Source organism: Oncorhynchus masou, chromosome 19, assembly GCF_036934945.1.
Source record: "Oncorhynchus masou masou isolate Uvic2021 chromosome 19, UVic_Omas_1.1, whole genome shotgun sequence".
Taxonomy (NCBI): Eukaryota; Metazoa; Chordata; class Actinopteri; order Salmoniformes; family Salmonidae; genus Oncorhynchus; species Oncorhynchus masou.
Genome location: NC_088230.1, coordinates 12,782,596 through 12,807,383, shown reverse-complemented (window position 1 = coordinate 12,807,383; position 24,788 = coordinate 12,782,596). Strand labels below are relative to the sequence as shown.

Below are 24,788 nucleotides of genomic sequence, written 5' to 3'. Positions count from 1 at the left end.
TATTATGTCGTTTCAGTGTGGGAGGTTTTAGCAGTACGGCCTCTTTCTCTGTGTTCGTCGCTGCAGTGGAATATTGGACCACATCAAAACGTATTTGTCCTGTTTTCGTGAAAGCCTAGAGATCCAGCCCTGCTGAAAGCCCAGAGATCCAGCCTTGCTGAAAGCCCAGAGATCCAGCCCTGCTGAAAGCCCAGAGATCCAGCCCTGCTGAAAGCCCAGGAGATAATGGGAGAAGAGATAAAAGCACACAAACAACAGAAAGTGTGTGTGTGTGTGTGTGTGTGTGTGTGTGTGTGTGTGTGTGTGTGTGTGTGTGTGTGTGTGTGTGTGTGTGTGTGTGTGTGTGTGTGTGTGTGCTTGTCGGATAGAGATACGGACTCCCTGTCTCTCACCTACCCACTATGTTTTGCCTCATGGGGATAGGGTGTTATGGGATATCCCACTATTCCCAGTATGGGTGGTGGATACACACACACAGTCACCATTCCCATTATGGATGGTGGATACACACACACACACACACACACACACTGTTCCCACTTGCCAATTTCCCTTACCTACATTGTTCTAACATACCAGAGGCTGTTCACCTTGGAGATTGTGCACCTCCCTATGGGACTCTCAATCACAGCCGATTGTGATACAGCCTGGATTGACACCTCTAGCACTGAGATGTAGTGCCTTAGACCGCTGCGCCACTCGGGATCTCTGTTAAACCTGGGCTGAGAAACTCTTTCATAGCTTCTGCTTTAGCCACTCAGACTGGTCATGCTATGTCTCTGCTGTATCATGTAGCATTAGCTCTATATGGGTTAAGGACAAGGCCGCGGAATTTGACCTACTGTCACTGTCTCCTGGCCTGCTGCCTGTCTGCCTGTGGGGACCAGGGAGATACAGGACATAGCCTTGACCCACTGTCTGCCTGTCTGCCTGTGTATCAACCAAGTGCTGCCTCAAAGAGAGAGGTTAATGCACTTCCCATAGTGAAGAAAGTGGTGTATTTATAGAGGACTGAGGTTCGGATAAATCTGGGTAAAGGAAATATGCCTTCCCACACTGCCTGAAGTGGGTGGTTATTCCCAGACGCACATGCACAATTGCTTTCTTGGTTATTTGTGCTCCCTTTCATTCTTAGAAAGTTTTATTGTCACATTTTGTCAATAACAAGTTTTGATACGAATGCCAGATAGACTCATCAAAGATGTCCGGTCTTAATTCACAGATCCATCCTACTGGTCGGTCTGTGATAGGCATTGGTCATGACAAGAGTACATTATTTAAAGATGGAGGAGATGAAAGATACTTTTCATCCAACCAAAATCGAAATATCCCATCTTCTAATCTGTTTCTTGATGTCTTTCCTTTGATGAGGTTTTTCCTGGCACTCTGCAATTTGGTGTTTTGTTGATGGAGGTGGAAAACACTGTCTCAGGCGGCGCTCTGGAATCTGGGGTGGCGCCGGAGAGGATGGCTGACGCTTTATGTGCTCCTTAACCAACTGTGCTATTTTGTTAGGTTTTTTGCATTGTTTGTAACTTATTTTTTGAAATTTATTTGGTACATACTGTGGCTGCTATCATCTCTTAAAACCGAAAATAACTTCGGGACATCAGAACAGCGATTAGTCACCTCGAACTGGAAGAAGCTTTTTCCTTTAATGAGTCAGACACGGAGGATATACTGTTTTCTCGGGAACAGAACCAAATCCCTGTCATTTGCGTGAAGAAAAGATGGTGAAAAAGTTGGCGGAGGTCAGGCTGCCTTCTGAGAATTCGTACCGCCCTAACAGGCCCGCATTAACATCGACGGGGCTGTAGTGGAGCGGGTCAAGAGTTTCAAGTACCTTGGTGTCCACATCACCAACAAACTATCATGGTCCAAACACACCAAGACAGTCGTGAAGAGGTCACAACAACACCTTTCCCCCCTCAGGAGACTGAAAAGATTTGACGTGTCCCCAGATCCTCAAAAAGTTCTACAGCTGCACCATCGAGAGCATCCTGACAGGTTGCATCACCACCTGGTATGGCAACTGCTCGGCCTCCGACCGTAAGGTGCTACAGTGGGTAATGCATATGGCCCAGTACATCACTGGGGCCAAGCGTCCTGCTTGGGAGTCACTGAGATATTTTCTTCTTGCCGTGATATAATAATGGGCAACTTTTATACATGACCCTAAGCAAGATGGGAGGTTAATTGCTTAATTAACTCAGAAGGCACTTGCTTTCAACATACTTTGTATAGCTCCTTTACTCAAGTGTCTCCTTTGTTTTGGCAGTTACCTGTATGTATCGCTCAACGTCTTTATAAGTTGTTATTACAAGTCTGAGAGGGTTTTTCTGACCAGCCCCACCTTTCAGCTTTGCTTTACAGCAAGCCAAGTGGCGGACTGACAATTTATTGTTTTTCAAATTAATTATTAGGCCATTTGTTAGGTTTTAAAGATGAGTTTTGTCCCTCTGTAAAAAAAAACGATGTCTTTATACAATAATAATAAGTGTCTTTCACTGGTAGCTAGCCAACCATAATGACATTGGCAGCATAATTACTCTGTAATGGTGAAGATTACTGGGCAAAGGGTTAAGCTCAGACAATCAGACCGACAAGAAATTAGGGACCCTGCATAAAGAACTGACCATTTAACAACTCTGAAGAAAGAAAACCTCTTTCTCTCTCGCTCTCGCTCTCGCTCTCTCTCTCACTGCACCCCCCCCCCCCCCAGTGTGAGTGGAGGCTTTTAGTTTAGTTAATTGTCTCTGTGTGAGTCTGTTTGAGCGAGGTCATCGTCTCAGACCCTGCAGACAAGTCATTAGTGCTCTGTTGCTGAGGCGAGGTGATGCAGTAGAATCATCATCACCATGGGAGCATCCTCACTGCGACCCAGTGCTGAGTTCTGCTGCTTTTGTTTAATTCTCTCGTAGGCCATGTTTACACAGGCTGCCCAATTTGGATATTTTGTCCAAATCAGATGAACCTTTTTTCCAACAGTTGGGCAATCGATCAGAATTGGGCTGCCTATGTAAATCGGGCAGCCCCTATGACGTTCAGGGTTCATGTGCTCTGAACTCTGTTGCTTTTTGTCTGAGTTACTCTTTATGCTTCAATACCTTTGTAAGGACTCAATTTACTTTTTCTTTTCATATTATGTACTCTTTTCAGGAAAAGTAATTCTGATTTGTGCTTGAAAAGAGTACTGGAAAGAGCTTCATCCCAGTTCAGATGTGGTAGGACAAAGTGTGAGAATAGTGCATCAGCCCATATACATAGATATCATGTTTGCATCTACCCGATCCCACCTGGAGTAGCTGGTGTAAGCCTTATCCAATACTTATACCTGATCCCACCTGGAGTAGCTGGTGTAAGCCTTATCCAATACTTGTACCTGATCCCACCTGGAGTAGCTGGTGTAAGCCTTATCCAATACTTATACCTGATCCCACCTGGAGTAGCTGGTGTAAGCCTTATCCAATACTTATACCTGATCCCACCTGGAGTAGCTGGCGTAAGCCTTATCCAATACTTATACCTGATCCCACCTGGAGTAGCTGGCGTAAGCCTTATCCAATACTTATACCTGATCCCACCTGGAGTAGCTGGCGTAAGCCTTATCCAATACTTCGGGAGAAATCACAGTTCATGATAATCCTATACAATACTATACAAAATAATTAGAGTTGAAGTCACCAGTAATATATATTAAAACATTTTTTTTCAGAACATTCTAAAATTATAATGTTGTTTAAGTTCTTATTTCTCTAAAGATTTTGCAAATAATGTTGCTGAGATTTGGTTGAAATAGACTTGTCCACAATGCGACATGAACTGGCATGGAGAGGAGAGGAGAGGAGGAGGGAGAGGAGAGGAGAGGAGAGGAGAGGAGAGGAGAGGAGAGGAGAGGAGAGGAGAGGAGAGGAGAGGAGAGGAGAGGAGAGGAGAGGAGAGGAGAGGAGAGGAGATGCATTAAAACCTGTGAAAGCCTTTCTGAATCTCCTGGAAACGTTCCATGAGTTGTGTAACTGTAATCCACCCAGTTTCCTCCATGCACTCTATCTCTCATTGTCCATGGATATGAAATACATATCCATAAATATCCTCCATGCCACAGTCCTGTCATTCTGTTCTGCATGCAATTTACATTGCATAAAGCAACACTCTACAGCTTTGGTTCTCAATCCTGGTCCTGGGGCCCCTCAAGGGTGAACGTTTTAGTTTTTGCCCTAGCACCACACAGCTGATTCAAATGAGCAACTCATCATCAGGCTTTGATGATTTGAATCAGCTGTGTGGTGCTAGGGCTGAAACAACAATCGTCAGAACCAGGACTGAGAACCACTGGCCTACATGTTACATGGACACACACTTGAGTAATCTGAAGTCTGCATGGTACTGCATTATGGATATTTTTGCAGTGGTAAGGGCCTTTTTATATGTGGGGTTTTGTGGGGTTTTGACAAGTCTGACTTTGCTCAGTCAATCAGAGCGTGTGTGTGTGTGTGCGTGCGTGTACGTGTGATTGAACACTGTCTCCATAATCTAAGCGAATCTCCTCAATGTGATAATTGGCTCCCTGGGGTGCTGTATCTTCTCTTCTCATCACCATCCACAGAAAACACTGTGTCGTAACACAGACACAGACACACACACACACACAACACACACACACACACATTTTACTCAACGACTGATCTGAAGCTGGCTGAACTCTTCTGGCAGTAAGGATGTTGCAGGGAAGACAAAGCAAGACCATATCCTGACTGACCTAGCTAGAGGTTAATATCTGTCTTAATGTCTCACAGTATACAGACTGACCTAGCTAGAGGTTAATATCTGTCTTAATGTCTCACAGTATACAGACTGACCTAGCTAGAGGTTAATATCTGTCTTAATGTCTCACAGTATACAGACTGACCTAGCTAGAGGTTAATATCTGTCTTAATGTCTCACAGTATACAGACTGACCTAGCTAGAGGTTAATATCTGTCTTAATGTCTCACAGTATACAGACTGACCTAGCTAGAGGTTAATATCTGTCTTAATGTCTCACAGTATACAGACTGACCTAGCTAGAGGTTAATATATGTCTTAATGTCTCACAGTATACAGACTGACCTAGCTAGAGGTTAATATCTGTCTTAATGTCTCACAGTATATAGACTGACCTCGCTAGAGGTTAATATCTGTCTTAATGTCTCACAGTATACAGTCATATGAACTGTCTCACAGTATACAGACATGTGAACTTTCTCACAGTATACAGTCATATGAACTATCTCACAGTGTACATCAAAACAGAGCTAAAACTACAATATGAAGCACTGTCTTGGAGCTTAACAATGGTTACTCATATACAGTATGCAGAGCTATAGTACCAGTGGTTGTTAACCTTCTTCAGTACAACAAAAGAACATGAGGATATTACTCTATTTCAATGATTCTCAAACTCGGTCCTTGGGCCCCCCTCCCGGGTGAACGTTTTGGTTTTTGCCCTAGCTCTACACAGCTGATTCAAATAACCAACTCAACATCGAGCTTTGATTATTTGAATAAGCTGTGTAGCGTTAGGGTAAAAACAAAAACATTAACCCGGCGGGGTGTGATCTGTAGGGCCGAACCTCAAACTGTGCCAGATTCTTCAGTTCATGTACAGACTTGGAGGAGGTCTAATGCATGGTCCTCACACTGTTACCTGATGACTTCCATCGTTTCCCTCTATTCTCTCTCTCAGACTATTCTTTCAGGGATACTATGGTGCATTTGCCTTTATGTGTCTTATCATGTGTTAGCCATTGTTGCGTGTCCTGTCTTTGGAATTCATTGATGATGCATGCTGTGATATCCCAAGTCGGGATTAATGAAGTAATACTCTATACTCTACTCTCTCTCTCTCCCTCACTCTCTCTCACTCCCTCTCTCTCTATTCCTTCTCTTCTATGCTCTCTCTCTCTCTCTCACTCCCTCTCTATTCCTTCTCTTCTATTCTCTCTCTCTCTCTCTCTCTCTCTCTCTCTGTCTCTCTTTCTCTCTCTATTCCCCCTCTTTATTCAATTCAAGGGGCTTTATTGGCATGGGAAACATGTGTTAACATTGCCAAAGCAAGTGAGGTAGATAATATACAAAAGTGAAATAAACTATAAAGGTTTACAGTAAACATTACACATACAGAAGTTTCAAAACAATAAAGACATTACAAATGTCATATATATATATATATATATAGTGTTGTAACAATGTACAAATGGTTAAAGTACCCAAGGGAAAATAAATAAGCATAAATATGGGTTGTATTCACAATGGTGTTTGTTCTTCACTGGTTGCCCTTTTCTTGTGGCAACAGGTCACAAATCGTGCTGCTGTGATGGCACACTGTGGAATTTCACCCAGTAGAAATGGGAGTTTATCCAAATTGTGTTTTTTTTAAATTCTTTGTTGATCTGTGTAATCTGAGGGAAATATGTGTCTCTAATATGGTCATACATTGGGCAGGAGGTTAGGAAGTGCAGTTCAGTTTCCACCTCATTTTGTGGGCAGTGTGCATATAGCCTGTCTTCTCTTGAGAGCCATGTCTGCCTACGGCGGCCTTTCTCAAGAGCAAGGCTATGCTCACTGATTCTGTACATAGTCAAAGATATCCTTAAGTTTGGGTTAGTCACTGTGGTCAGGTATTCTGCCGCTGTGTACTCTCTGTTTAGGGCCAAATAGCATTCTAGTTTGCTCTGTGTTTTTGTTACTTCTTTCCAATGTGTCAAGTAATTATCTTTTTGTTTTCTCATGATTTGGTTGGGTCTAATTGTGCTGCTGTCCTGGGGATCTGTGGGGTCTGTTTGTGTTTCTGAACAGAGCCCCAGGACCAGCTTGCTTAGGGGGCTCTTCTCCAGGTTCCTCACTCTGTAGGTGATGGCTTTATTATGGAAGGATTGGGAATCGCCTCCTTTTAGGTGGTTGTAGAATTTAACGTCTGTTTATGTTGGAGGTGAAAGACAGAGTTGGAACAATGAATGAATACACTGATGGAGATGGGGAGGAAGGGCATGCTCTATTGCACTCCACTAGCAATTTCTCCCCTCTAGGTTTGGTCTAGGTCTGGCCTGCCGTCTGCACGTTTGGCACTGTAGTGGTGGTGTGGCATGGTCTTAGTCTAAGTGGGTTTTAGACAACCGCACGCACAAACACACACATATATAAACACATAAATACAGCCTCAATTCACAGTTTGATAGAAGAGCTATTTTGGAGCCAAGTTGGATCCAAACGGTGGTGTTTATCAAACTGTGCCTATATACTGTGCCTATATACTGTGCCTATATACTGTGCCTATATACTGTGCCTATATACTGTGTCTATATACTGTGCCTATATACTGTGCCTATATACTGTGCCTATATACTGTGTCTATATACTGTGCCTATATACTGTGCCTATATACTGTGCCTATATACTGTGCCTATATACTGTGCCTATATACTGTGCCTATATACTGTGCCTATATACTGTGCCTATATACTGTGCCTATATACTGTGCCTATATACTGTGCCTATATACTGTGCCTATATATAGGACGGTGTATCTCCGACTTGTACCCTGATCTGTTAGGCCACAGTCCCGGAGGCCCCTTTTTTCTTGCTCTGCATTTGTTAACTTAAACTCGAGGAAGGTTTAGTCGATTTTTCTTTCCAATGCCGGCCTTTGTTCTTAGGTTGCAGTCTTATGTTTAATACATGAGGATTGGAAGACTTATCCGTTTTTGACTGCTGTGCCTGTTATTCCCAGGCAGTGTCTATATTTAAGAGCTACTATAGGCCAGAGATGCACCCTGGGAGCTGAAGTCTTCGACCTCAGGTGGAAGTCTTTCTGAATACGATTAGAATTTCAAACCCTGAAATAGAACTTGGAGGAATTTGCCTTTACACCATTGGCTATGTGGTTCGGGGAGGATTTGGTTTTTACAGCGTTTATTCGAAACAAGGTGCATCTAGTTTGGAGGAGACATTAGAAAAAGGTGTTCAAGTTTAACTCGGGGACCTCACCGTCCTTGGTGTATAGTCATAGGCCAGTCCATTAAGCTTGCACCTTGTATTCATGAATCTCATTCATTCTCCAACCTTCTCTTTCTCTGCCTTTCTCTACCTCTCTCTTTCTCTCTCTCTCTCTTTTTCTCCCCATTTCTCCCTCCATGTTTCCTTATCTGTGTTTTTGGAAGGGTTGGGATAATGCAGAGCACACATTTCCGTTGCATATTCATGTACATTGGACAATAAAGTAATCTTCCTCCATCTTCTTCTTCTCTCCCTCTGCAGCTGGTACCACCTATATCTTCGGTAAGGGAGGGGGTCTGATCACGTACACGTGGCCCAACAACGAGAGGCCCAGCACGCGTACCGACCGCCTGGCTGTGGGCTTCAGCACCACCATCAAGGACGGCATCCTGGTCCGCATCGACAGCGCGCCGCGACTCGGTGACTACATCATGCTACACATCGTAAGTCCAGTTTCAGTCCGTTGTCCCTACTGTTATCATGACATGGTGTCCCCAAGACAGGGCCATACTACACATCGTAAGACAGCTTTTAGTCTACTGCTAGCCTGCATGGTGTCCCCAAGTCCTTTTCTCAAGGGCACCAGTGTAGTCTACACTGTGTCTCCTGTCTTACCCTGGACAGGGAGACTACATCCGGCCCCACATTGTAAGGCCTCTCTAGTTCTATGGTTCTCAGTGTATTTACAGGGATTCCATACAGTAGCAGATACAGTCATTAGTTAAAGCACTACACACCTGATCCTACTAATTCATGGCTTGATCAAGAGTTGATTATTTGAATCAGGTGTGTAGCGCTAGGGCAACAATGTAACCTGTCCACCCCTCTGGGTGCCGAGGACCAGGACTAAGGAACACTGTTCTAAGCAATGACCTACAATGAGAATGGGGAGGTACTGAAGTTGAAGCAAATTGTAGCGGGGGGGCTATCCATAATAGATATCACAGTATGTTCCCCTCCCTTGTTTCTCCCTTGTTTTCTAACTTTATATGTCACACAATCCTCTCAGAACGACTTTCTCTCTAAACAACGCAGTGAATCTAAACACTAAGGCATGAATAGTTGATAAGCCATGTCTGTGTGATGCATGTGGAGAACACGATCACTGTGCCTGGAAACCCTGTGTGAATCAGCAACATTAATATGTTATGGCGAGGACCGTGGTGGTCATGAAATTTTGTCAGACGGTGATTGTCAAGCAAATAACTGCTGGTCTCATGATAATTGACCGTTAATTAACATAAACACATTTAGCATCTCCTGGCTTCCACGCATCGCCTACAAGCCACTGATGCAGACCTTTGGAACATCTACACTGTAAAAAGTCGAATAAATCACTGTAATATAGTCTACACCATCACAATGAATCCATTATTTATTTTAGACAGGTCTAAAGAAACATGATATGAAGAAAATGTAGTCTATTTCAGAAGAACGGAATAGCATACTCTGAGTTGTCCTTATGTTAGTCTCTGATCTGGCTATGCCATATGGCTGTGGGCTAGACTCGTTCATTTAGCAGACCAGATTTGCTTAGAATTCTGTGACATTATTTTATATTATTTTATAGTATGAAGAATGTAATATATATTTTCTCCAAACGTTTAGTCAGCCAACCAGATGAGTAGGCCTAACGAACAGCAAAAGCACTGGCCAATATCAATCTACTATTCCCCATAGTACAAATGTCGACCTATTCTATTCTGTGTGAGAAATAAACATTCCAAACATAACCTGGGACAGTTGTGGGATGCGATAGATCCCAAATTAATACAACCACTAGCATAAAACAAACCTGTTTTAAGCAGTGAGCCTGATGCAACAGATCAGAATGCTTAGCTTAAAATGTTGATATAACTATTAAGCTTTTTCTTCACATTATAAGTGCAGCAATTTGCACATGGTAGTAGGGTATAAGTGTGTATGTTTCATTAGCAGGAAAACCCATTCTCAAAAGTGACCGCAAATGTGAGTATGCGTGAAATGCTTTTATTAGAACGATGCAAAAATGTGTATTGTGAAAATGATCTCCCCCAAACTCACTCACTCACTATGTGTGCCAGTTAGGTTCTACACCCATTGTAACGCGGATTAATCTGCTTAATTTAAAGAAGTTATTTTGCCACTTTAGTTATGATGCACACCTTATCAAAATATACAGTGCATTCGGAAAGTATTTAGACCCCTTGACTGTTTCCACATTTTATTACATTACAACCTTATTCTAAAATTGATTACATTTTTTAAAATCCCCATCAATCTACACACAATACCCCATAAGGACGAAACATGTCAGAGCAAAAACCAAGCTCTGAGGTCGAAGGAATTATCTGTAGTGCCCCGAGACGGGATTATATTGAGGCACAGATCTGGGGAAGGGTACTAAATAATTTCTGCTGCATTTAAGGTCCCCAAGAATACAGTGGCCTCCATCACTCTTAAATGGAAGAAGTTTGGAACCACCAAGACTCTTCCTAGAGCTGGCCACCCGTCCAAAGTGAGCAATCGGGGGAGAAGGGCCTTGGTCAGGGAGATGACCAAGAACCCGATGGTCACTCTGACAGAGCTCCAGAGTTCCTCTATGGAGATGGGAAAACCTTCCAGAAGGACAACCATCTCTGCAGCACTCCACCAATCAGGCCTTTATGGTAGAGTGGCCAGACGGAAGCCACTCCTCAGTAAAACGCACATGACAGCCCACTTGGAGTTTGCCAAAAGGCAACTAAAGACTTTAAGACCATGAAACCAAGATTCAACTCTTTGGCCTGATATGCCAAGCGTCACGCCTGGAGGAAACCTGGCATCATCCCTATGGTGAAGCATGGTGGCGGCATCAATTTTGGATGTAAACTAACAAAATTTTGAAGAAGCCAAGGGGTCTGTACACTTTACAAATGCACTGCAACTATGATTTGAAAAAGTCAATAAAAAGCATGCGTTGTTTCTTGCCTTAAGATGGACAACATTACGTGATAATATATCATTCACACGTGATAGGCTAATTTTGTCACCCATCACACTATTTTTGATTTAATCTCGTCTTTACATATGCTAAATAATATATGTATGACATTTGTGTTGATTTAGAATGGACCATTATCACCAACTGTATTGAAACAGAGGCAATGGAAAAAATTCATGTATGTAATACATAATGAATGCACTTAAATAGCAAATGGAGGACACTTTTCCCGTGGTTCATTTTCATGCCAGGCAGGTAGGCTATACTCCTGTTGTAAAGAGAAGCAATGTGCTAAATATTAGGAAAGTTGAAAAAGAAATAGAGTAGGCCTAGCCTATAGAAAGCTGATGCGCTCCTCTTCTTCTCATGCAATTTGCACAGGCTATAGAAATGTTGCGCAATATGAGCTCATGGGCTCTCATGAAGTGTTTGATTAGATTTTAAATTACATTTGCATTGATGTCAGACTGATTAGCGTGACAATAGTGCTGAGAGTGCTGAGTACCAGGCAGAGTACCAGGCAGTGCTGAGTACCAGGCAGTTAGCAAGTTTGGTAGGATACTAATGACCATCAGCAGCATCAGAGCTTGGAGAAGCCTAGTTACCGTGACAAAGCAGTCACTTGGAATTTGTTAATATGTTGGTAATATGTTCACCGGAACAGACCTATTCAATATCCCTTGTTTTTGTTGTTGTGGTTGACTTATTGACATAATAGTCAACAAAGATGGCCACCGACTATAGCGATGCCAAACGTATTTATTGGAAAAGTGCCGTGTGCTGATGGGGTGTGAAAGTAGGGATGTTTGAGGAGAGAGTCAGAGAAGTATGAAGAGCAGAGAGGGATACAATTACACCAACAGATTGAGAGTCTTTCTCTCCTCAAAGACTCCCCTCGTCTCTGGAGTGTGTTGCAATGTGCTGCTGGATGTACACTGCTCCAGCCTCACCATCTGGTCACACAACATGAAGGCCAAGTAGTGTTTTTATATAGCTGCTTTACAGTCTAGAGGAATGTCTGTGTGCAGGGGGGGTGGGTGGGTGGGTGTGGGTGGGTGGGTGGGTGGGTGTGTGTGTGTGTGTGTGTGTGTGTGTGTGTGTGTGTGTGTGTGCGTGCGTGCGTGCGTGCGTGCGTGTGTGCGTGTGCGTGCGTGTGTGTGTGTGTGAAGGAGAGAGATAGGAAAATGCCGCTCCTCATTTTAACTGGTTTCGTAATTGCAGAAACCTCGATAGGAAGGAAATCAAATGCATTTTTAATCCTATTTTTTCTATCTCAGAGCTGAGCGGCACTCTCCAGCCAAGCTTCATATCAGTTGTAATTCGGCTCCAACTCGTTAGAAATACATTTCTTCATTCCCGTTTTCTCACAAAGCAAAAGGCCAGTTCATTTATCATTAGAATACCATGTATAGTCACAGTACATGCTCAAGTTTAACACTGGTCAATACTTAGAGTTATATTTCTGGTCGTTGTTTTAAAATACTGTTTATTCTCCGTAACCTACCTGGCTACTAAATAATCGTTAACATTAGAGCCACCAGTGACATCTTTTAGAATTTCAATATCACATATGTAGCTCCTCAACCGTAGCCCTTAGATAAAGACTAATGGACAGTCGAAGACCTCCGCTACACAATACCGCCAATGAACAGAACATCATCGAGCCCAGTTCAAATCTATTACAGTGCAGATAATGATTCAAAGTGACAGATGTCAACCCATCCTGTGTTGTTACCCCCTGAATCAGACAGAAACCGTTAAAAGGATTACATAGCGACTGCACTGAAGACTTGTCTAACCAAAGGTCTTATCACAGACATTCATCCCCTCAGGATCACTTAGCCTTTAGGATCATTAGCAACTGGATGTGTTAGGATTAGCTAGCTACCGTTGCTAAGACGTCGCTGAAATGGCTTACAGGGACTGCTCTTTGGAACTGATAGGTTTCTAATGAGACAGAAGAATGGAATTGGAGAAGTATGGAGAACCGAGAACTGGCGTCATCTGGTTTTTAAGTCATTCAAACTATTCATTGCATCGTTGATTTCTGTAAACCCTCTATTCTTTAAAGCATCTCTTAGTATTATGCCTTCATATGATGCAAAAACATATGAAAAGTATGACTAGTGGGTACCATAGAAATAAAAAATCTACATCCCGTTCAGGTCATTCTAGTCATTCTATTTCTATGGTTTTGTACTAGCAACTAGGGCTGTTACGGTGACCGTATTACCACCACACCGGCGGTCACGAGTCATGACCGCAGTCATGGTAAATAGGCTTCTTCAAGCTCTGATGCTGCTGATGGTCATTAGTGGCCTACCAAACGTGCTTACTGCTTGGTACTCAGCCTACCTGGCTGGCATGAAAATGAACCATGGGAAAAACGAGACAGGTGCATGATAATGGTCCATTCTAAATCAAAACTAATTTCACACATATATTATTTAGTATATGTAAAGATGAGACTAAATTAAGAATAGTCTGATTGGTGACAATATTAGCCTATCACTTGTGAATGATGCCCAGTGTGTTGCAGTAGAAGGCAAGAAACAGAGTATGCCTTTTTTTGCTACTTTTTCAAATCATAGTCCCACACCTCATGTAGCCTAGCCCATAGACCTATATGATTTAATAAGGTTAGTATCACACCTCATGTAGCCTAGCCCATAGACCTATATGTTTTAATAAGGTTAGTATCACACCTCATGTAGCCTAGCCCATAGACCTTTAAGTTTTAATAAGGTTAGTATCACACCTCATGTAGCCTAGCCCATAGACCTATATGTTTTAATAAGGTTAGTATCACACCTCATGTAGCCTAGCCCATAGACCTATATGTTTTAATAAGGTTAGTATCACACCTCATGTAGCCTAGCCCATAGACCTATATGTTTTAATAAGGTTAGTATCACACCTCATCTAGCCTAGCCCATAGACCTATATGTTTTAATAAGGTTAGTATCACACCTCATGTAGCCTAGCCCATAGACCTATACATTTGCCTTAGACCTATATGTTTTAATAAGTATTCAGCCCCCTTGAACTTTGCAACCTTTTGCCACATTTCAGGCTTCAAACATAAAGATATAAAACTGTATTTTTTTAATAAGTGAAGAATCAATAACAAGTGGGACATGAAGTGGAATAAGGTTAGTATCGACATTTATTGGATATTTCAAACTTTTTTTAACAAATCAAAAATATGTTTTAATAAGGTTAGTATCTGAAAATTGGGTGTGCAAAATTATTCAGCCCCCTTAAGTTAATACTTTGTAGCACCACCTTTTGCTGCGATTACAGCTGTAAGCCTAGCCCATGACCTATATGTTTTAATAAGGTTAGTATCACACCTTGGGGTATGTCTCTATCAGTTTTGCACACCAAGAGACTGAAATTTTTAATAAGGTTAGTATCCCATTCCTCCTTGCAAAACAGCTCGAGCTCAGTGAGGTTGGATGGAGCCCATAGCATTTGTGAACAGCAGTTTTCAGTTCTTTCCACATATTCTCGATTGGATTCAGGTCTAGACTTGGCTCCATCCATCTTCCCATCAATTTTAACCATCTTCCCTGTCCCTGCTGAAGAAAAGCAGGCCCAAACCATGATGCTGCCACCACCATGTTTGACAGTGGGTATGGTGTGTTCAGGTTGATGAGCTGTGTTGCTTTTACGCCAAACATAACGTTTTGCATTGTTGCCAAAATACACCTTGTTCAATTTTGGTTTCATCTGACCAGAGCACCTTCTTCCACATGTTTGGTGTGTCTCCCAGGTGGCTTGTGGCAAACTTTAAACAACACTTTTTATGGATATCTTTAAGAAATGACTTTCCTCTTGCCACTCTTCCATACAGGCCAGATTTGTGCAATATACGACATTGTTTGTTGGAAGACAAATCTCCGTCCCAGTCTCAGGGTCTTTTGCAGACTCCATCAGGTTTTTCTTCAGAATGGTCCTGTATTTGGCTCATCCATCTTCCCATCAATTTTAACCATCTTCCCTGTCCCTGCTGAAGAAAAGCAGGCCCAAACCATGATGCTGCCACCACCATGTTTGACAGTGTCATATGGACAGAGTCTCCCACCTCAGCTGTAGATCTCTGCAGTTCATCCAGAGTGATCATGGGCCTCTTGGCTGCATCTCTGATCAGTCTTCTCCTTGTATGAGCTGAAAGTTTAGAGGGACGGCCAGGTCTTGGCAGATTTGCAGTGGTCTGATACTCCTTCCATTTCAATATTATCGCTTGCACAGTGCTCCTTGGGATGTTTAAAGCTTGGGAAATCTTTTTGTATCCAAATCCGGCTTTAAAATTCTTCACAACAGTATCTCGGACCTGCCTGGTGTGTTCATTGTTCTTCATGATGCTCTCTGCGCTTTTAACGGACCTCTGAGACTATCACAGTGCAGGTGCATTTATACGGAAACTTGATTACACACAGGTGGATTGTATTTATCATCATTAGTCATTTAGGTCAACATTGGATCATTCAGAGATCCTCACTGAACTTCTGGAGAGAGTTTGCTGCACTGAAAGTAAAGGGGCTGAATAATTTTGCACGCCCAATTTTTCCGTTTTTGATTTGTTAAAAAAGTTTGAAATATCCAATAAATGTCGTTCCACTTCATGATTGTGTCCCACTTGTTGTTGATTCTTCACAAAAAAATACAGTTTTATATCTTTATGTTTGAAGCCTGAAATGTGGCAAAAGGTCGCAAAGTTCAAGGGGGCCGAATACTTTCGCAAGGCACTGTACGCAGCGCGTGAGTGTCAAGTTTGGGGAAGAACATTTTCAACATAAAAATGCACCTTTATAATAAAGCATCACATGCATAATCACATTTGCGGTCACTTTTGAGAATGGAACATTCACACTTATAGCCTACTGCCGTGTGTGCATTATATGCCCTTATAGTGTGAAGAAATAGCCTAATGGTTTATCAACATTTTAAGGTAAACTATCTGATCAGTTGCATAAGCCTCATTGATCCTCAGCCTCAAAAAGGGGTTTTGATGCTAGTGGTTGTATTCATTTGGGATATATTGCATCCCACAACTTTCACAGACTATGTTTGGAATATACAGTACATTTCTCACACAGAATAGAATAGCTAAACTTTTGTACTATGGGGGAATGTAGATTGACATAGGCCAGTGTTTTTGCTGTTGGTTAGGCCTGCTCATCTTATTGGCTGACGAAAAGTAAATGTGGACAGTTCTTCTATATGCACCTCTGAATTGGATAAGAAGGATGCTTGCAGTTGCATTCCCGATGTGTTTGCCTTCACTTGTAGCCTACTTCGGAGCTGAGAAGCCTGTGAGAAGGACCTGGTCACGTGACAGGTATTGGCTAATAAGAAGAGAGAGCCATGTGAGTGAGAAGTGCTTCGGAGCAAGACAATGGCAGCCGGGAGAAGGGAATTATAATTATTATATTAAGCCAAAGGGAACAATGGACACTTTGGCCACAAAAGGCATAGATTTTCTTAGGGGGCATTATGGCCACACAAGGGAGATGCCGCTGGGAATTTGATGCCTGGTGAGAACATTATCAAGTGCTAGTCAAATTGTGAATGAGAGACTGATGAAGTGTGTGTAACCTGCACAATAAACAAATCGGAGCTCAAGCCTTTCATGCAACTTTGTTCAAATCATCATTAGTCACATCATGCTGCCTTAGAATGAATTAAAAATCAAAAACTATGGCCAAACGTTTGTATCACAACTAAAGTGACATAAATAAGTCTAAATGAAGCATTTAGGAGGACCTGTTTCTTTATGAACCCCTCAACACAGAATAGCCACGTGCGCACTCCATCAGAAATCGTTTTGAGAAAATATCCTTTCTATTTTAATTCAGCTATGTCCAATTGTATTCTTCATACTATAAGATAATGTCAAATAAAAGCACGGCAATCTAAGCAAATCTTGTCTGCTAAATGTTGTCTTCTGAAATAGACTACATTTTCTTCATGTCATGTTTCTTTAGACCTGTCTAAAATAAATAATGGATTAATTGTGATGGTGTAGGCTATATTACAGTGATTTATTATCATTTTTAAATGCAGATGTTAGAAAGGTCTACCAAAGATTATTTGGTGCCTTTAACAGCAATGAAAGGTTATTACAATGAAAGTGAAGCTGCAGAGGCATTATCTACTTTTAAAAACTGGGCTCTCTCTATCTCTCTAATTTCTCTCACTCCCTATCTCTCTCCATCTTTCTAAACTCTGTCACTCTGTTACTTACCATCTCTCTCTATCGCTATCTCCCTGTATCTCTATCTCCATCTCTCTCCTTCGCTTTCCAACTCGCTCTTTCTCTCTCTCTCTCCCTCTCTCTCTCTCCCTCCCCCTCTCCCTCTTTCTCTCTCTCTCTCTCCATCCCCTCTCTCTCTCTCTCTCTCTCTCTCCATCTTTGAACAACTAGCTCAAGGCTTGTGTTGGTAATCATGGAACTGAAACTGTGCTACTCGCCTCCTAATACAATGCAGTGTTTGTTTTTTGGACGTGAAGGGCGATTTAGAGTATTGCTGAATGGCTGGCTTGAGGACACTCCAAATAATTACCTCAATATAGACTAGAGCAATTTTTCTTTTTTCCCCTTTTTCCTTGCCTTTTTGCCAGTTCTCAAATTGGTCTAGACTGTTTATGACTACTTATGCAAAGTATGAAACAGAAAAACACTGAGCTTTTCTATAGTCATATAGACTCCATCCAAGAAGCTTGCTGATTAGCCATTTATTTAAGCTCCAAGTTGCTAATATCACTCTTGTTTTATAACAGCAGAACCTCATTGAAAACGATATTTTTTAAAGCGATGACATCAAAGGCAACTGAATCATAGGTAAGACAAATGTCCATACCAACGGAAAATATGGTCACAAAATGGATGCCTGGGCTCTCCTGAAGCGGTATGACTCGTAGCACAGTCACCGTGTCTGCCGTGTGGTGGTGTATTGTGTTGTATAAGACTTCAGCTCTGTACCGTAGGTCCCGTCTCCTCTTAAATCCACAACAAAACTCCTGGCCCAGGAGGCTGATGTGTTGGTCGTGACTCACACAGTCTCATGCCAGGGAATGTACATAGCTGCAGGTGAAGCTTATCCAGGACATGCCACACAGAGAGAGAGGGGTGGAGAGAGAAAAAGAGAGAGAGAGAGGGAGGGAGAGAGAGAGAGAGAGAGAGAAGTAGGGGTGAGAGAGCGAGAAAGTCAGAAAGCTGGAGAGAGAAAGAGGCGGGGGAAATATACCTTAGCACAAAATCCTTTTAGACATAGTCAACAAAAAAAAGTATCTGTTTATAAAAGGGAAATAGTATTTCTGTGCAAATACATTCTGTATTATAACCTTAGGACCAAATCTATTTGCCCTTGTGCTGTCCGACACTGTCTCCCTACTGACTGCATCAAAAGACACGTCCCTCATCACATCCCTGAGACATCTGATGAGAAAGGGTGATTGAGAGGTGGTCTGAACACACTCCTTTACTCTCCCCGCCTACTCTTCCACTACTCTCCTCTCTCCTCCTCTCCTCCCAGAGATCTCTGACACTTCACATCCTGTATGTCTCTCTACTACCCAGCCTGCAATCGGATCCAGCATACATTACCAAGCAATCAGACAGGATTTCTAATGTTGCAATGCCACAATGAATTCCATTACCCGCTTGAGCCTCCTCACTTTAATTCAGATGGGGAAAAAAAGGTACAAGTTGTAGGTAATTGAAAAGCCCATTCCAGACAAGAGTACACAGTGAATGTGTCCCAAATGGCACCCTGTTCCCTACATTGTGCGCTACTTTTGATCAGAGGCCTGTGTAGGGAATAGGGTACCATTTGGGATGCGGTCAGAGAGACCTACAGGGTGATATGAGATGAGACGCGTGTGGGGCAGGCTGCAAGGGTGGGTAAATATTATATTGCATTCCAGACCACACTGAGTCCATTTTCTCTTTGACAGGCTGTGGAGATGAGAGGGTGTGTGTGGATTGTGTGCTTGTGTGCGTGTGTGTGTGTATGCGTGTGTGTGTAGGTCTTTAATTTTTAGAATCCACTGTGATGTTTTATAAGCCAAGCAGGGACTGAGATATGCAGTGGAGGATGCATCTATGGAGTTACATTGTGTGTGTGTGTTGTGTGTTGTGTGTTGTGTGTGTGTGTGTGTGTGTGTGTGTGTGTGTGTGTGTGTGTGTGTGTGTGTGTGTGTGTGTGTGCGTGCGTGCGTGTGTGTGTGTGTGTGTACAGTGGAGGATGTATAGGCCCTGTATTAAGTTCCCCTACCTCAGTGAAATATACTTAACAAAAATATAAATCCAACATGTGAAGACTTGGTTCCATCTTTCATGATCTGGAATAAAATATGCCATAAATGTTTCATAGGCACAAAAAAATTGTGCACAAATTTGTTTACATACCTGATAGTGAACATTTCTCTTTTGCCAAAATAATCTATCCACCTGACAGGTGTGGCATATCAAGAAGCTGATTAAACAGCATGATCACTACACAGGTGCACTTTGTGCTGGGGACAATAAAAGGCCAATCTAAAATGTGCAGTTGTCACCCAACACAATGCCACAGATGTCTCAAGTTTTGAGGGAGTGTGAAATTGGTATACGGACTGCAGGAATGTCCACCAGAGCTCTTGCCAGATAATTTAATGTTAATTTCTCTACCAGAAGCCTCCTCTAATGTCGTTTTAAAGAATTTGGCAGTATGTCCAACCGGCCTCACAACCGCAGACCACGTGTAACCATGCCAGCCCAGGACCTTCACATCTGGCTTCTTCACCTGCAGGATCGTCTGACACCAGCCACTCGGACAGCTGATTCAATTCTGACTGACTGTGCCTGGCTCCTTAGTGTGTGGACCTGACCACCCATGGCAGCGCCACCTGCCCAGTCATGTAATCCATAGATTAGGTCCTAATAAAATGTATTTATAGTGACTCATTTCCTCATATGAACTATACCTCTGTGAAATTGTTGCATGTGGCGTTTACATTTTTGTTCCATAGCTATAACTAATGATCAGTAGTATTAGTTGGTTGGTTCTCCCTTGCCCTTTTCATTTCCTATTGTCTTCTTGTCTTCTTGCTCCAAGGAAGTATAGAGAGATTGCAATACAAACATTAACTGTATAAAAGGCAGCTGTTTCAAAAGACATCAGTGATCCATATGTTACTGACATGAAATTACATTTGAAGTATATGAGTAATGGCTGTCCATTGACATTTTGCACCTGTACTGAATAATGATACTCTTTCTTGACATTTGGCCACTAGCATTTGCCTTAACGATACCTAAGTACCGATCATAACCAATTGATTACTTTTGAAAAGGGCTCAGAAGAAAATTGCATAGAGGAGTAATACCAGTTAAATGAAAAGAGGCCTTCGAGTGTTAATATTCTCTCTCTCCCCCCCCCCCACACACACACACACACACACACACACACACACACACACACACACACGCATCTCTCAAACACACACACACACACACACACACACACACACACACGCATCTCTCAAACACACACACACACACACACAGTGGAACACCAGCGATGACACTCCGTGGGGAGATGTGGCTGTCAGTCAAACAACCCTGACCGCAAAGCATTCTGGGAATTTCAATATATTGTGCCTTCTTTCTTCTCCAGGAGAGAGAGGGACAGAGAGAGAGGGGGACCCAGAGAGAGAGAGGGAGACATAACTGATCAAGTTAGAACCCCCTGGCTCTGGCCCCAGCTCTATGCACTGTGTTTTGTTGTAATTGCAAAACCAGTGGAGGTGGATAAAAACGTTTTTTTTAATACTATTTGTTTTTCATTTAATTTCTAGTGTTTACCTCTTTGCCTTGTCCTCCCAGTCCTTCCCCAACACTATGACCTGCTATATTGTTTGTTGTCTTTATTGTTCCACTAAACATAAATGATTGATGAGGCTGTGTTATGGTTTATTGATGCACTTCCATTGGATGGCCATTGGCCAGGTCCTTAGTATGCAGCAATCCTCATTGATGTATATTTCATTGTCCAAGATGAAAAATTCAATGAGAAACACAAACAGTGTCTGCTCCTTGACAATTTATCCCTCTGGGGGACAAATGGTTGTGTTCCACAGCAGCTCTGTTGTAATGCATGAGTTCCCACTTCACTGAGTAGAAGAGAGGAGCAAGAGAAAGGGGAGTAGAGGGAGGAGATTTGGGCAGAGGGAGAAAGTGGAAGAGAACAGGGAGAGGGAGACAGAGCGGGAGAATAAGAAGGAAAGTGAGCGAAGCAAAGAGGGGGAAGCAAAGAGGGGAAGATATTTGTGATTTCTGAGCAGGATCAGAAGACTCGGCTCAGTGGGTGTGTCTTGGCTACAGTGATATATGCCAGTGAATTTCAATTGAACTTATACTTTGTTACTTTGTCAAGTAGTGTCGTCATACCACATACATCCCAGCTGATAAGCCAAGGTGTCAATTTTCTAATGTTCAGGGCAGCTGTTGTGCATCTGACACTCATCACACAGACAGATTTAACTGACAGACAGGATGAAAGTTTTCTCACCACCGATCAAAACTCAAACTTGGGTTTGAGAAAGACGGCGGGCCAGCGGCCATTTTCAAATTTCCTCTGTACACGGTGAGACTTCATTGTGATTGATGAGACGCCTGCTCTGGCGCGAGGAGTAATGAAAGATCACAGTGCTCAGGGATCGATATGCCAGGCAGCGTATCTCAGACACAAGGCTAGGCGCCATCTCACTGCCAGAGACACCCTTAAATCCCTCCACAGCTCTGTCTCTGTCACCTCGGCAGCACAGTGAGGCTCTAGTTTCTGTCCTCTCCTCTGTTCTCACCTGTGATTCCGCTGCCGATACCTCCGCTCAGCTCGCAGATATCAGGCTGTGAGAAATAAATAAGAAGAGAGCTAGGCACATTTAGCCAAATTGACTGCTTCTTGGATTATTGACAAGAAAGGGATGATGAATTGCAAGTTGCTGAACTGATACATTTTAACATTAGAAAATAAATCTACTGGAAAGAAGAAGAAGAAAAATCTATGAGAGAGAGAAAGAGAGAGAGAGAGAGAGAGAGGGAGAGAGAGAGAGAGAGAGAGAGAGAGAGAGAGAGAGAGAGGAGAGAGAGAGAGAGAGAGAGAGGGAGAGAGAGAGAGAGGAGAGAGAGAGAGAGAGAGGGAGAGAGAGGGAGAGAGAGAGAGAGGGAGGGAGAGAGAGAGAGGGAGGGAGAGAGAGAGAGAGAGAGAGAGAGAGAGAGAGAGAGGGAGAGAGGGAGAGAGAGAGAGAGAGAGAGAGAGAGAGAGAGAGAGAGAGAGAGAGAGAGAGAGAGAGAGAGAGAGAGATCCTTCGTCTAGTATGTATTCAGGGAAGATTAAGTACCTGCTGGCGAAAGCAGCGAGCCACTTTCTTTCTCTCATCTCAAAAAAAGAAAGAGTAGATCAAACAGGAAAGTCTAGCTCTCTCTCGCAATCTGAGCAAAATGTGACTGACTGAGTGCCTCTCTCTCTGTCTGTATTTTGTTGATTTAATCTCCACATATTGACTCTGTGTGTATGTGTTTGCCTGTTATCTAAGACTGCAGAACTGACACAATAAATAGCACATGAATATCAAATATATACATATTTTGTAAATAGAAAAGGCTGATAGTAATAACTATTGTGATATCTATAAGATATATTGCCAAAAATACATATTTGCATGATGACTGTGACTTATTTGTGTCAGTTTCTATTGGAGGTTGAAATGGTGCTGTGAGGGCCGTCTACAGATATGAACATTTCCTGTCGTCCCTGTTCTTATCTTTTTATGGAGTGCCCAGTCCCTTTCCAACAAAGTATTACAGGGGCCTCCCCGAGTGGCGCAGGGGTCTAAGGCACTGCATGCAGCTAGAGGCGTTACAACAGACCCGGGTTAACATCCCGGCCTGTGCTACAACTGGCCGTGGTCGGAAGTCCCATAGGATGGTGCACAATTGGCCCAGCATCGTCTGTGTTAGGTAAGGCTTTACAAGCGACTCCTTGTGGCGGGCTGGGTGCCTGCAGTTGAACGGTGTTTCCTCCGACACATTGGTGCGGCTGGCTTCCGGGTTAAGCCGGCAGGTGTTAGGCGGGTCCATTGGGGAGTTGCAGCGATGAGACAAAATTGAAAATTGGGGAGGAAAAAAAAATAATAAAAAAATAATAATATCGACCTCCACAGCAGTGGCGTTTGCCAGTAACCGAAAGGTTGCTAGTTTGAATCTCTGAGCTGACTGCATGAAATCTGTCAATCTGTCTGCAAGGCGCTCTTGTCCATGACGTCACTCTCATGGGGAGTTGGGAAATGCAAAAAAACACATTTCCATTTCACACCACGCCATTGGGCAGGTTACACGTGTGAAACAAGAACAATCTCAGCAGATGGTGTCAGTTGCGATTGGATATGTCAAACTATAACATATTTCCTCCGATATTGTGGAATGGTAACAATGCCATATTAGCGAGTAGTACAGATTCCTGCCATGTTTGTTTTCCTCTTTAACAAATGTATGAAACTTACTGTATTTCTACACCATTCTGGAATCACAATGCTATTTTTAGAGACTGTAAGCTTTGTAGTATTGACAGTTACCTGACTGGGAATACTTATAGATCTGGCAGGTCATGCCCCCTTTATCCTAAAGCTACAAATGATGTTAAGACAGGGGATCATGAACTCTCCAGCCATCGAGAGAGAGAGAGAGAGAGAGAGAATGCTTCTACACTAGTTCCTTATTCAGTAAAACCCTTAGTTCTGACCCTATAGACCTCTCTGCCTCTCTGGCAGCCATGACAGTATGAGCCAACTAATGGTGACTTCCCTTCCTCCGGAGCGGATTTCCCTTCCTCCGGAGCGGATTTCCCTTCCCCCGGAGCGGACTTCCCTTCCCCCGGAGCGGATTTCCCTTCCTCCGGAGCGGATTTCCCTTCCCCCGGAGCGGATTTCCCTTCCCCCGGAGCGGACTTCCCTTCCCCCGGAGCGGATTTCCCTTCCTCCGGAGCGGATTCCCTTCCCCGGAGCGGACTTCCCTTCCCCGGAGCGGACTTCCCTTCCCCCGGAGCGGACTTCCCTTCCTCCGGAGCGGACTTCCCTTCCTCCGGAGCGGACTTTCCCTTCCCCCGGAGCGGATTTCCCTTCCCCGGAGCGGACTTCCCTTCCCCCGGAGCGGATTTCCCTTCCCCGGAGCGGACTTCCCTTCCTCCGGAGCGGACTTCCCTTCCCCCGGAGCGGACTTCCCTTCCCCCGGAGCGGACTTCCCTTCCCCCGGAGCGGACTTTCCCTTCCCCCCCGGAGCGGATTTCCCTTCCCCGGAGCGGACTTCCCTTCCTCCGGAGCGGACTTCCCTTCCCCCGCAGAGAACCTTCCTGATTCAGCCCTCTGATGGAGCAGACTGAGATATAAGGAAAAGCATGGTTAATTGATCGACTTATCTTTTATACATTTACGTAGGACTTAAGAACATTCCCTTCCCCCGGAGGGTCAGAGGACTTCCCTTCCCCGAGGAGGAGGAGTCAGGGGGTGCTTTGACTGGGACAGCAGTGTCTCATCTTGACGGTTCCCCTTCCCCGAAGGGAACGATTCCCTGAGATTCCCTTCCCCGAACACACATGATTGTGTGATGTATTGACTCCTTTATACGTGATTGTGATGTATTGACTTCCCTTCCTACACACGATTGTGTGGTGTATTGACTTCCCTTCCTCCGGACACTTCCCTTCCTGTGTGATGTATTGACTCCCTTCCTACGTGATTGTGTGGT

The 24,788-nt window shown here is 43.4% G+C and overlaps 1 protein-coding gene across 6 annotated transcripts in view; it reads left to right on the top strand.

Moving 5' to 3' along the window:
- The window catches only part of LOC135505824 (neurexin-3b-like), a 450,362-nt gene that overhangs the window by 319,092 nt on the left and 106,482 nt on the right, over positions 1-24,788 (top strand). For all 6 annotated transcript variants that reach the window (XM_064924997.1, XM_064924996.1, XM_064924994.1 and 3 more), the window contains one exon: positions 8,296-8,477. In XM_064924997.1, coding sequence (XP_064781069.1) covers positions 8,296-8,477 — 182 coding nt within the window. The remainder of the gene's footprint in view (positions 1-8,295; positions 8,478-24,788) is intronic.